At 38.7% G+C, this 13,248-nt stretch overlaps 1 protein-coding gene across 2 annotated transcripts; it reads left to right on the plus strand.

The window, feature by feature from the left end:
* The first annotated feature begins 26 nt into the window (after positions 1-26).
* On the plus strand, positions 27-11,052 carry LOC111863023 (general transcription factor IIH subunit 2). 2 transcript variants are annotated; one of them, XM_033750876.1, is made up of 9 exons: positions 27-585; positions 1,563-1,629; positions 2,090-2,291; positions 4,830-4,958; positions 5,534-5,707; positions 6,216-6,469; positions 7,829-8,090; positions 8,799-8,966; positions 10,326-11,052. In XM_033750876.1, the coding sequence occupies exons 2-8, from the start codon at positions 1,571-1,573 to the stop codon at positions 8,940-8,942; spliced, it is 1,224 nt and encodes a 407-aa protein (XP_033606767.1). In that variant the 5' UTR covers positions 27-585; positions 1,563-1,570; the 3' UTR covers positions 8,943-8,966; positions 10,326-11,052. The 2 variants fall into 2 exon arrangements, with proteins under 2 accessions (XP_033606767.1, XP_023704726.1); XM_023848958.2 differs by lacking the exon at positions 10,326-11,052 and having other exon boundaries at positions 8,799-9,938.
* Positions 11,053-13,248: the final 2,196 nt, after the last annotated feature.

The raw sequence follows: 13,248 nt of genomic DNA on the forward strand, positions 1-13,248 counted from the left end.
ATTTCAGTCGTTCATTTGGGTGCTTTACTGCATACGGGAAAGTTGGCTGTAACGTAGTATGACGATAGGAAGTATAAACAAAAAAATTACTGAATTTATACTGCTCATGTTGACAAAATCATTAAACGTATCCTTTTTCATATAATTCATGAAGACACCCAAATTCCTAACATCAGTAGGTGTTCATCAATATTTACACTGGAATTTCCTTCGAGAGATCGAAAGTATGTAATTATCCTATACCATCTCTCCCGGTTCAGAACCTTCAATGAACAGAAATGTGCTTAATGAGGAAAATCGTTGTTGAATTCGTTAGTGTTTGCATCTCTCTTTAAGAAGTGAACTTCTAATGATACGTGTCTAATGGTTCGTTATGCAAGTCGATCGAAAGTAATTAGGTGGTGTTGCTTAGTTTTGCATGGTGTCAGTATGGAAAGGAATATGTTATATAAGTAATAATAAGAATCTCTTATAACTGTATATATTTCTTTTGAAATATTTAAAAGTTATGATTTTAATAATCAGGGCTGGTGTTTAGAAAAGAGAGTGGTGTAGAGATTGACAAATTCTGCATACTCATTGCTGGTGAGTACTTACGTACTACGTACTACGTACATATTAGATTTAATGTTTATAACTGAGAAAATATAAAACAGCTCAAAGAAACTCCGAGGTTCTTGTATGAAGCCAGTATGTGATAAACTTGATCTTCGAGACCAGCTGTTAACCTTACAGTCTACTGAAAAGGAGTATTACTGTAATACTGACGCAACAGGCCCCTTAAGAACCTTGGGCTGCTGTAGGACAGAAGCACCTTGCCTATTATTTACCTCCATCTCCTTCAGCTGTTGTCAATCATTCTGTGCAACTTCTCAGTTGGTTCCTTCCTGCTTTTCTTCTACTTTCAGGAAATTTCTTAGCCACTTTCGTTTGATCCGTTATAAACCTGCTCCCCAACCATTCCAATCATCACCTTTTAATGTTTGTATCTACTATTAGGTCGGGTTTCCTTCAGTTTGTGGTTGTATTTTTGAGTGTTATGATGCAGAGATAAAAATGTACAATACACACTTCTGCAAAAATTACATCTAAAGTAGTATTAAAATAATTAATTTTGGTTTAATCTTCCTGTCCTCTGAACGAATTTATATTATGGACAAACAGTTAACAGAGTAATCAAAAGTTAAGTTGTAAATCCTTATATATTTCACTGGTTATATACATTGGTCTGTGAGCCATTTGTTATATTGTTAGTCTTGAAATACATTCTGGAAAAAGTGTAATGGAAGAGTAGTGAAAAAGAAAGAATTGTTTTCAGAATCAGACTTCAGAAAATTGCTGCGTTTCCTTGACCTTGAAAGGGATGTCAAATGCTTGAATACTGCATATCAGGTGCAGTTTCTTTTCATTGTTCTTGATATTTTGGTAGATCTTTGTAATCTGTGCATGAAAATGAATACATATTGTCATATATGGAAGTTTTAATTGATGGTTTGTTTCCATGAAAATTTCACTGGTTAGTGCTTGAAATGGGACTTCATTATGTTTGTGTATTTATTCAGATATAATCATGGCAGAAGAAGAAGAAGGGAAGGAATACCGGTGGGAAACAGGATATGAGAAGACATGGTGAGTTCAGTCTTTATATTATATGACAGTTTTAGTTTTGATTTGAAGACTTCAGAAACATTGCTGTGGAATTTCTGGAAGACTTAAAGTAATTTTACGCTGATCTGGACTTAAGTTAGCCCTTTCCCACTTCTTCTTTGTCACTTCAGTACAAGGTTAGTGGTCTCGTGGGATGTGGATGGAATTGAAATCTAATGATGTTATTTTTGCTACTGTGAGGAACTTAGGTTTGTAAGTTCTGTGACTGTTTCATGTAAAGTAATGAAGATTATATTTCTTTTGATTTACAAATTTTCATCTTATGACAGTCTCTGTGGAATGAATTACCTTTGTAAATTGAAGAAATACCTGTATAGTTTGAATTAAACCAGCCCTTCCTTTATTCATTATTAAATTAAATACTGCTATTATTAAGAGGTAAATATATTTATATGTGTGTGTGTGTGTGTGTTTATGAAAGGGAAGCAATTCAGGAGGATGATGAAGGGCTGCTTGAAGGATCAGTGGCAGAAATAATTCAACGTGCAAAGAGGAAGCGGCAGGCGGAAAGGCATGGTAATACACGTCTTGGTATGATGCGTCACCTATTCTTGGTGATTGATAACTCAGATTGCATGAGTAACCAGGATTTGAAACCCACAAGACAACTTTGTACTATTAAGGTAATTGAGCTAAATCAGTCTGAACTGTGACAAGTACAATAAAATAATATGAGAACATACTGACTCATGATAAAGCGCAACGAAGAGTGGCGTCATCTGGGATGTGACACCATGTGGCCCAGTAGATGGTTACGACACCTTTCAGAGGAATCTGCTGCCTCACTGTTTGGGCTTCTACCCTGAACTAGGTTACTCTGAAATGTTGTTACACATTTACCAAACTGCGCGACATCACATCTTGGGAAGATCATATCTTAATACATCCTGTCACATCTCACAAAATAAAACTGCTTTAATCTGAACATGAAATGGAGATAACAATAGAATTGTCTTTGCTTCCTCCTTCTTCGCTTAAAAGATTATGCGCTAGCCTATTCTGGCTTCATTTATGATTCTTCTTTCCTCTGTCTTCATGCATCTGTTTTGCTGTATACTTTGTGGTCATTGTTTAGGAAAGTAGGTAGAACTGAAATAGTAATGTTCAGTATGCACAGCAACGGAAAACAAGAGTAAATTGTTCTTTGTTGGTAAGTTTTGTTTTCACTGTCTTGAGGGGGTGTGAGTTGTGTTTGCCATTTGTGCACTCAGCCAACTCCATGGAGGAGGGTCTTTCTTGAGATGGCAATAGTTACTCAGCCGATCAAGAAGAATGTTTTATAAGAAACCTGAAGATTCATTACTGTTCACTGGCCTCTATCTTCCAACCAGTCTTCTCTGGTCAGGCTCTTCAACTTAAATGTTAAACAGGTGAAACCTAGCATACAAACATAATGTGTTCTTCGAAGTGTGTTTGTAAGTCGAATACTCATAAGTTGAATTTATTCTTTTCATAAGATATATTGTTAAATTTTTAAAATGTTTGTAAGCGTGGGGTTTCGTGTTTGTTAACTGATTTTTAGTTGCTTATATTACAAATGTCATCTCAACAAGTAATGTGAGAATGTATTCAACAAAGGGTATATAACTTATGTGTTTAATATAAACGTAAGATATATACCAGTACCTATTGTCTTTATTGAAGATATTCCCATATTACTTGCTGTGTTTAATATAAACATAAGATATATACCAGGCATGTCCAACGCGTCGATTGCGGGACAATTTTTGGTCAATCTCATAGGCCTATAAGGAAATTATACGTGAAAATCATGTAAATTCGCTTGTAACATGGTATGATTATATTCAGATTTTGAAGGGAAAATACATATTAAAGTAGTCTGTACTTTCAGTGTATGTTGCTTTTACAACAATCATCATGTGTTGTGTTATTTTAACCAGTATTTTTGCTTAAAGCGAGGTATGACGATATGAGGGAGTGGTAGATCACAACCTGTTTGAAGTTGGACATGCCTGATATATACTAACACCTATTGTCTTTATTGAAACTATTCCTGTATTACTTGTTTTATTGACGGTCATAATATAAGCAGTTAAATATTATATAGACAACAGGATGCAGTCTGTAAAGTTTGTTAACTGATTTGGGAGTAACAAGTTATTAGTGTGCACAGTGTTCGTAAATACGAATTACCAGCCTCCAGATGTCACATGAAACATAGACAAGCTATGAAAAGGGTATTGTTTCTCAACACTGCACACAGAGGACATAAGAAACCACTGCAAGCAGTCATTTGCATACCAGTGTGCTTATGATGGTTGCAGTCAGGTACATGAGAGCATTGGATTCTTATGGGTGCAAATGGGTTAGCCTTCATCTCTCATACATTGTATATTGATTTGGCATGTGAGCACATTCCAGCTTGCCAAATTGCCTTTTTTGAGCACCATTAACTCAAAGTTAAGTTGTGGCCGCCAGCCCTGTAGAGTCAGAATGTGTAATATTTTCTGTTCCCAGATGATGAACCCTTACCTGCCTCCCAGAAGTATTGAGAGATTTAAAATCCAAGTTCCTAGAAAATAAAGGTTAATATCAGAGACTAAGTTTTCACATCCATACACAACAGTGGGTACAATTGTAAATTTTCGAAATTTTAATCAGTGTGTTTTTAGATAGCAGAGGGTATGACAAATTCTGAACTGAATGGTAGCAAGCATTTACTGAGTTTCATCTGCTTTTCATTTCTTTAAAAATACAATTTTGAATTGTTAGTGTCAGTCTCAAATATTTGAAATTTGTCACATTTTCAGAATATTTATTAGCTTTATTTGTGTCTTGCAGTCCAGTGATGAGATAGAACATACACAGATCAGAATCTGATGTGTTCCATTCAGCCTCAGAATCTTCCAGCGTTCTGAAGCAGTCTAAAAGTAATGGTGATGGAGACATCAGTCAGATTCTAAACTAAAGCCATGCTTGATGGTGCGTCCTGCAGTATATCCACGCTCTCTGCTCTCTGACAGGTTCATTGTAGTGGTCCTATGTATATTTTGGTTAGCAGAAGTAATTCCAATTTTTTCTACATGGGCTATTTCAGGAACCTAGTGCACATTACTTTAAGATGTGAAATTATTTTTAAAGAATATTTTTAATCTCTATTGCCTACCCTATGTATTGATTATTAATTGTTTTTGTTTCAGTTGTTGGAGGGTTTTATTGATGAATTTTTTGATCAGAATCCGATCAGTCAGATGGGAATCATCATAACGAAAAGCAAACGTGCTGAAAAAATAAGTGAGTTAGCTGGAAATCCAAGAAAACATATAAAGGTATGTGAAGCATGTCATATTAGTGAAAAGTGCCATGTTATTTGCCATGACAGTCTCCAATATGTACTGCAGACTCTTTACCTCCTGCCATGGTAGTAAACAATGTTCACCTGCCATGTATTGAAATTTGTCACTGTGGATACCCTTTTCCCTATGCCATGGCAGTTGCTGGTGTCTGCTGCAGCCCCTTTGCCTCATTCCATGACTGTCAGTGATATCCATTGTAGACCTTTATGTATTGTACCCTGGCATTGATCGAAGTCTGTTGCAGACGCTTTACATAATTCTCTGGTATTTATCAGTGTCAAATGTAAATGTTTCATCTCACAACATGACAGTTAATGGTGTCTGCTTTATAATGCTTGGATATGTTTTTGTGTCAGAGTGACATGTCCGCAAGTTTCACGCTGTGAAAGGGAGTGTCTATTGTGGCATGTGGGTACTACAACATTTTTTTAGTGTCTTGTCAGTTTACAGTAATGACAAAATGGTGAAAGTTTTCTCAGTGTCCCAGGACGGAAAGTATGAGCAATTACGGTGTCATGTTCAAAACGAGAGTCATCTTATAATTTCAGGCAGTCCAACAGTTAACTCAGGTGGCATGTAGTGGGGAGCCCTCTTTACAGAATGCCTTGGAACTTGCGTTACGCTCCTTACGTATGTTGCCTTCGCATGCCAGTCGTGAAATTCTGATTCTGATGGGAAGTTTAACAACTTGTGACCCTGGTGATATCTCTGTCACAGTTCAGGTGAGTGTGTTAGGCAGCCACCTGCTTCTTGTTACTTGTTGGTATTATTCTTTGACCCTGAAGATAAATGCAGTACATTCCACAGAAATGTCAGTTAACATTTACAGGACTGCATGGCACCACATCCCAGAAATACTTTTCTTTGTTATTGCATTTATGCTAATTTTTGTGTTTCTAAAGGAGCCATGATAGCACAGTCGGTATAGCAACTGACTATGGGCTGGGCATCTGAGAGGACAGAGTTCGGGCTTGGGTAGGGTCAAGAATTTTCTCTTCTTAACATTGCCCAGACCTGCTCTGGGGCCCACCCAGCCTCCTGTCCAATGAGTATGGGGACTCTTTCCCCAGGGGTAAAGTGGCCAGGGCGTGAAGCTGACCACTTGCCTCAAATAAGTGCCAAGGTCAAGAAAATGTGAACCTATACATCCTCTTCCCCATACACCTTCATGGTGTAATGCTTGATTAGTTAAGTGAAGGTCAACTTTACCTTTGTGTCTTGTTCTAGCAGAATTTGAAAGCACAAGGTGTTCGATGCTCAGTGATTGCTTTGGCAGCAGAAGTTCACATCTGCCATAAGCTGTGTCGTGAGACAGGAGGTCTGTTCGGAGTGATACTTGATGACTGTCACTTTCGTGATCAGCTCTTTCAACACATTGATCCTCCACCAGCTGCAACATTCCTTGACTCATCTCTAATCAAGATGGGGTTTCCTCACCACCTGATGCAGGAAGGGAAGGAGGCTTCACTTACTATGTGCATGTGGTGAGTTGGTTATACCAGTGTTATGTCAGTGAAGAGGTGAAGTACTGTCCATGCTTTTAGACTTGGCCGTTCTCAGCAGAATGCACAGTGGATTTGGTCGAGTCCCCTGAATAGCTAAGGATTTGCAGGTGTTGTACAGGTTATTCACTTCTTGTGTACAACCCAGAGGCCAGTTGTAAAAACATGGCCCGAACTCAGAGATGTTCACTTGGTGGTGTTTGCTCTCTCAGCTGCTGAATTTGTGTCAGGTAAGGAATGGGAGAAGAGCCTTGAACAACAGATAGGGACTGAGCAGGTTGACTCAGGTGTTCTGGCTTGTATTTAGGAGATGTTTGGTTTGAATCATGTTGGGGATCTTTACTATCACGACTGAGCTTTTTGTGTAGTTTTCCTCACTCAATTCAGTCCGTGACCTCTTTCTTCCGTATTATTCCCAGCTCATTCTTCAATAATTATTGAAGAATGAGCTGGGAATAATAATANATAAATAAATAAATTATAAATAAACAAACACTGTAGAAGGAATGGGAAGGAAGTGGTTATGAGCTATTTCAACACATTTCCATCCAGTGCTTGTAATTATCAAGATCTTCTGCTTATCCTTAATCCAAGAATCAGGGATTGATGTGAGCATGCTCTCCTAGTCATGCAATCTGTGGAGATTATGTATTCAAGTGATTTTGTTGCCAGTACATAGCAGGAAAATACTGAAGAAATTCACAGCCATGTTTGTTTTTATTCAGAAAGCGACATTTACACAAGAATGACTAGTTCATGGACACAGCCTCACTAAACAGCATGATAAGAAAGTGTGTTGAAGTACTGTCCTGGCATTTGGAGGGCTTGACAGCTGCCACCAGAAACCTCAATTGTGATAGTCCTTTGTGAGGACTGAGCCTAAAACCTAAATGTCGCAAAGTTCAAGTAGTTAGAAAGAAGACTGAAGAGTATCTTGCATACAGGCAGTTGAATCATACTGCAGGGCACAAAATTTGTAACTGTTTACAGATTTGTAATTATTAAAAAAAAAATATTGAAATTTGTCACTGTGGATTTGAAATTATCTAGCGAGTACTGTGAGAGAAGAAAAAATTGTGAAACAGGGGCTACCGACAGACGTTTGTGCCAGAATTTTATTTGTAGTATAATATTGAAGTGAACTTCTGAGAAGCAAAGCCACAACTTTGTTGTGCATTTAACTGCTCATGATTAAGACTGCAAGTTCAGTCCAGAAGTCTGACTAACTGGATCGGTTATCTTCCAGAAAAGCGTTTTAAAATGGAACACAGCTTCTGCATATCTTCCTAATGCATACCAGTACAGATAATCTCATTTTAGCATGATTTTATAATGTTTCAGCCATGTTGATTCTACTGACGGAGAGGGCGGTAGGCTCAATAGTGGAGGGTATTTCTGTCCTCAGTGTTGCAGCAAGTATTGCGAACTTCCCGTGGAGTGCAAAGCTTGTGGATTGACATTAGTATCTGCACCACATCTAGCCAGATCCTATCACCATTTGTTTCCTGTTGACAATTTCAAGGAACTTGAATTTAGAGATATGCAAGACAAAATTGAGTTGTGTTTTGCCTGTCAGAAGAGGTTTGGAGAACATGATAAACATGTAAGTATGATTAATGTGCTTCATATTTTGCTGCAGCCTATTGTGTCAATCACTGTAGATAATCCTCAGAATTACTGGGTTTTTGGATTTTGAGTGTTATACACCATTGTCACAACCTTTTACAATCTGCTGCAGATAATATTTACTTGTTTTACTGTTTTCAGGAGATGAGGTTGCTAAGTAAGGTGATATGTTTTTGGCACATGTGTGCCATTTTCAGGTCCTGTTTTTAGTTATAATTAACGTATCATACACTTAGCATAAATTTACATGTAAACTGAATGGATTCACTGGTGTGCTGTATACTGTATACTATATTATGTACTGTAATAGGCTGACTTGTTATTTCTATTGATTAACATTGAAATTGCAGATTTTGAATGTTCCATGTAAACGTGCAGCACTAGCACTGAATGTATTATGTCCATTTCATATGTATCCTTAGTTCCACTCTTTATTGGGACAGTTTGGCCTTGCCTTGGCCAGCGGTGAGTTGGGACAAACTGGAATATATATTGGTAGTGTGCTCTCTTAGGCTATTCCTGTCCAGTAATCTGCCAGCGTAGTTTTCTGGCTTAAAACAGTGACATCAGCACATGTTTCATGTCTTGTTGACACACTTGTTGGACAGGGAAGTGTGTTGCGAGCAGTTACAAGATCTAACCTGTTAACAGTGGACATTACTTTTGTCTTCCTTTCTTTTTTCAGGTTTATGAATGTGGGACATGTAGCAGAATATTTTGCTTGGAGTGTGATATGTTCATTCATGACTTATTACACACATGTCCTGGATGTGCTACAAACCATTCAACATCCCAGTCAATGAGCAATGATTCAGTGCCTCCAAGATAACCTGAGTTCCAAGTACTCTTCTAAGTATGTTATTGCATATTATTATTATTGGGAAGAGTGGAACTCACTGGAAGAAATCTTGAAGTCTTGTATTTTGATTATTTATTTATGTTGGTGGTCTATGGTTTTGAAGCAATGACCCTGGAGTACGTGACATCAAGGTGTATACAACATCAACAGGATCAGTAATATTTGCAGCAATAAACAGGAAAACTAACTGAAAAAGTAAAATAGTCAGTAATCTAAAAAAATTTGTATAATATGCTTTGGTGTTATATGTATGCTGTTCAGTATCGTCTGAGGGTGTATTATAATTATTACTTTGATGCTGACGTCCAAAATGACTGGGAGTAAAGGACAAACCCAGTATTTCTTTCTGTAATTACCAGACCAATTTAGACATCTGTCTCAGTGATGTGTCACTTGTTTGATTCCTGTTTAGAAGAAATAAGGGCTCACTGCGCCCCACCTGTTCATCTGGATTTTCATCGCATCATTGCATCAGAAGTATTTTCCTGAAGCTTCATTGATAGCCAGAAGTGGCAGTCATTGGGTGTCAAGGTTCAGGCTGAATGGCAGATGGACGAGACATTTCCAGCAGTATGTAGGGACTGCAAGCTGCGACATCCGAAGGAGGCAGTCTGGATGAAGCTAGTGTGGAGGCTTGATTTCTTCTCTGCTGGAATTCAATAAGTTGTATATCATTGGGATTAATGTCTTGGTCACTCCTAATGATTATGTATAGAAATAGTATGCATTGTCTAATATTCCTTGTTCTGTTGGACATCACTGTTGAAGTAATAAATATGAGTAACCCTCCTCCGAGACGTTACTGAATGCCCCTTGTAAGTAAATAAATAATAAACAAGGTGCAGTCTGCTGGTGGCATTCACAAGTGTGAGAACATGTTAAAACAATGAACAGAACTGTTTGGAAGATTGTAACTTTTCTGGCAATAAAAAAAGTACTTTTGGGGGGCCATGGGATTTCATTTTACACCATTGTTGATTTGCTGTTAACTCCAATTTTTATCCTTCCTCCCTGCATCAATAACCATTTCAGATGCGTCCGAAGTGTTGATAAACATTTGCCAGACGACACTGTGTTGTATATCAAAAGACAAAGAGACAAATTTTCATTGTCATTCTCATTGCTCTGGAAACCTGAAATGTTACACAGCAGTTTGATTACTTGTTATTGAAACTTGTAAAGTTTCTCACATAATAGTGTTTTCTGTTTGTTTAATTGTAGCCCAGATATTTTTCTTTGAATGATATGTTCTTACCTCAGTAAAGGACATGTCTCATAACAATAGAAAAGTATTCTGAAAGTAATATGTATATATGTATAAGAGTGGGCTATAGTAATTTGGCTCTTGCACAGGGATGAATGGAAAAGTGACAGAGATGGACAAAGGAAAATATATGGAAGAATGGGCAGCTTTCATGAACGAGGCCAAGGTTCTTAAGAGGTGTAAGGGTTTGGCCCTGGACAGGTTAAACAACTTGTGGTCAAACCAACATTGTGGAAGTGATTAGACACGCACAGAATTAACACTAAACTCAACAGCAGTGATTATATGCTCTAAAAGTTAATTTAATGAAGTATCATACCATGAATATGCATGACAGTGCAGGGCTGTGCATTCTTAAACTTGGCGCTAGATTTAGGTGGGTCATGACCTTCACATTTCAGCAGTTTTATCCCTAGGCGAGGTGCCTCAGTACTGCATGGATAGGCTGGCCAGCTCTGTGATTCATATGGTTGCTGTGAAGGACAGAATAACGCCTTTCTATTGCTGGAAATGTTTGTAGTCCAACCCATACTGTAGTTATACCAGCTGATCTATCCTTGTTCCATTACATGCTCTATGAATATAAATTGTGTATTTAAGATACTGGGGTGTCTGACCAATGAATTTTGTAACTAGTAAAGTAACAATTTATTGATATCTGATCATAGTTACCATCAGTGCCATTGGCACTAAGTAGTGTTAGTCATGAGTTCTGCTAGAGGGGCACAGCCCAAAGGTTTGCTCACAAGTGAGAAATTTTACTGATCTGTCTAGGGTATTCAGACTGGAATAAATAAAAAAGTATTTTAACCTTTAGTAGTAATGTTTGGATTATTACCTTCTAAGGGCAGGACCAGCTAGATTTGTTTACAGTCTTACCGATCTTTTCCACAAATCAGGGTGCGGGAGAGGAAGCAGATGAATGTGTCTGCCATTACCTGTGCTCATGATATTGTAGTGATTATCATCATATTGATGCATAGCCGCCCAAGCAGTGTTAGTGCAGGGGCAAAGTGCCAAATGCTAAGGAAATTAGTTATTGCATAATAAAGAGGTGTGTCATATTTTAGGAGGGGGAGATCGCATGTAATTGGCTGATTGTTGCTTTAATATCCTGCTAATGGGGCGCACCATATGCTCCCCTCCCAACCTGGGGAATGTAGCATTCATGACATTTTTTTTGTAAAGAACTGGGCGAGGATATTGCAGCTGACGGGCTGTCCTTCTTAGACCTGTGAGGGAAACAAATGATAGTGAAAGAAAACAGCCCATTCTATGATAAGCTGCTTTACACTATGCTATGCAGACTATGCTTATTGCAGTGTGTGGATATAAATGTCTACACATTTAGCATCAGTTCAAAATGTATTGGCCACCAGTATGCTTGGCTACTGCTCAACTGAACTGAACTAAAGAGATTGTGTTTTGGCTCAGGTAGTAGTTGCTGATTCATGCTGTTACTGCGCCTTTAATGGTTTGGACTTCTTGCATTCCTCACAATTCTCGAGGTTATATTTCTTGTGCTGTAAACATGTGGTTCTTTGTTCGAAGTGTAATTGTACTTGAAAAAGACTTTTTACAAGAAAGGAGCACGCCATTAAACGTTTGTTCCTACAAATATATTCTGAGCATGTTGGTGAGCAATAAACATGTGACGCAGGAGTATCAGATTCAGAGCTTGGCCAGGCACTGGCTGTGACAGATTTTAACTGCAGGCATGTGCTTGAAACAGGATATGTTTTCTTCCAAAATGCTGGCATGTTACCACGTAAGATCATCTTTGCACGTCATTGTCAGGTAATAAAGAGTGACTGGATGGCCATGGAATTAAAGCTCGATTCCTGTGAAGGGCAAAGATGTCTTCACAACGTCCAGACCGGTTCTGGAACCCAACCAGCCTCTTATCCAATTAGTACCGCAGGCTCTTTCCCCGAAGGTGAAGCAATGGGGATATGAAGATCGCCGTATATTTCCGTCTGGTGTCGAGGTTAAGACTACATGATGAGGAGCTTCATAACTTGTACTCGTCACCAAGTATAATTAGAATGATTAAGTAAAGGAGGATGAGATGGACAAGACACATAGCACGAATGTGGAAAAGAGGAATGCATATATGATATTGGTGGGAAAGCCAGAAGGAAAGAGACCACTAGGGAGATAAAGACATAGGTGGGTGGACAATATTAACATGAATTTTAGAGAGATAGGATGATATGGATTGGATTGATCTGGTTAAGGATATGGACCAGTGGAGGACTCTTGTGAACACAGTATTGAACTTTCGGGTTCCATAAAATGCTGGGAAGTTCTTGAGTGGCTGCACAATTGGCGGCTTCTCAAGAAGGGCTCTGCTCCATGAGTGAGTGAGAATCGAGGCTAGGACTGTATGGAGCAACCCCCCCTCCCCAAAACGTTTTCACAGTGCCTTGCTTCTTTAAACACAAGGACAACTTTGCCTTTATCCGTTACCTTGGACGGAAACTCGTCCTACGCAGGGATTCCCGGTACAGGCAGCCCCATACACTTGAAATGCGTACATTTACAGTTTGGGCCTTACGTTCGTTTGTTGTAGATAAAGGCATCTTGTTGCAAAATTAATCAACAGTACAGATACCACAGCCGGTCGCAGTGGCCGCGCGGTCTAAGGCATGAAATGTGTTTACTCGCTCGAACAATGGGATCTTGGTTCGAATCCCACTCAAGGCATGGATGTTTGCGTTGTCCTGTGTAGGTAGCGGACTTGCAACGGGCTAATCCCCCGTCCAAAGAGTTCTACCGACTGTCTAAGATTAAGAAACAGAAGTGAAACGAAGTTTTTCACGGACGCCCTATGCTCCAAGTGGGAGCAACAGGAACAAAAATAGATACAAGGTACATACCACATCGCGAGGAGTCATAAATTCCCTTGACGAATTTAATAAAGTTTGCACACAGTATAGTCCATCAACATGTACTATTTACGAGTATATACAAGGTGTAACGGAAAGTTGGAGACAAATTTGGGCACGAGTT

This window comes from Cryptotermes secundus, unplaced genomic scaffold (assembly GCF_002891405.2).
Source record: "Cryptotermes secundus unplaced genomic scaffold, Csec_1.0 scaffold1016, whole genome shotgun sequence".
NCBI classification, from domain to species: Eukaryota; Metazoa; Arthropoda; class Insecta; order Blattodea; family Kalotermitidae; genus Cryptotermes; species Cryptotermes secundus.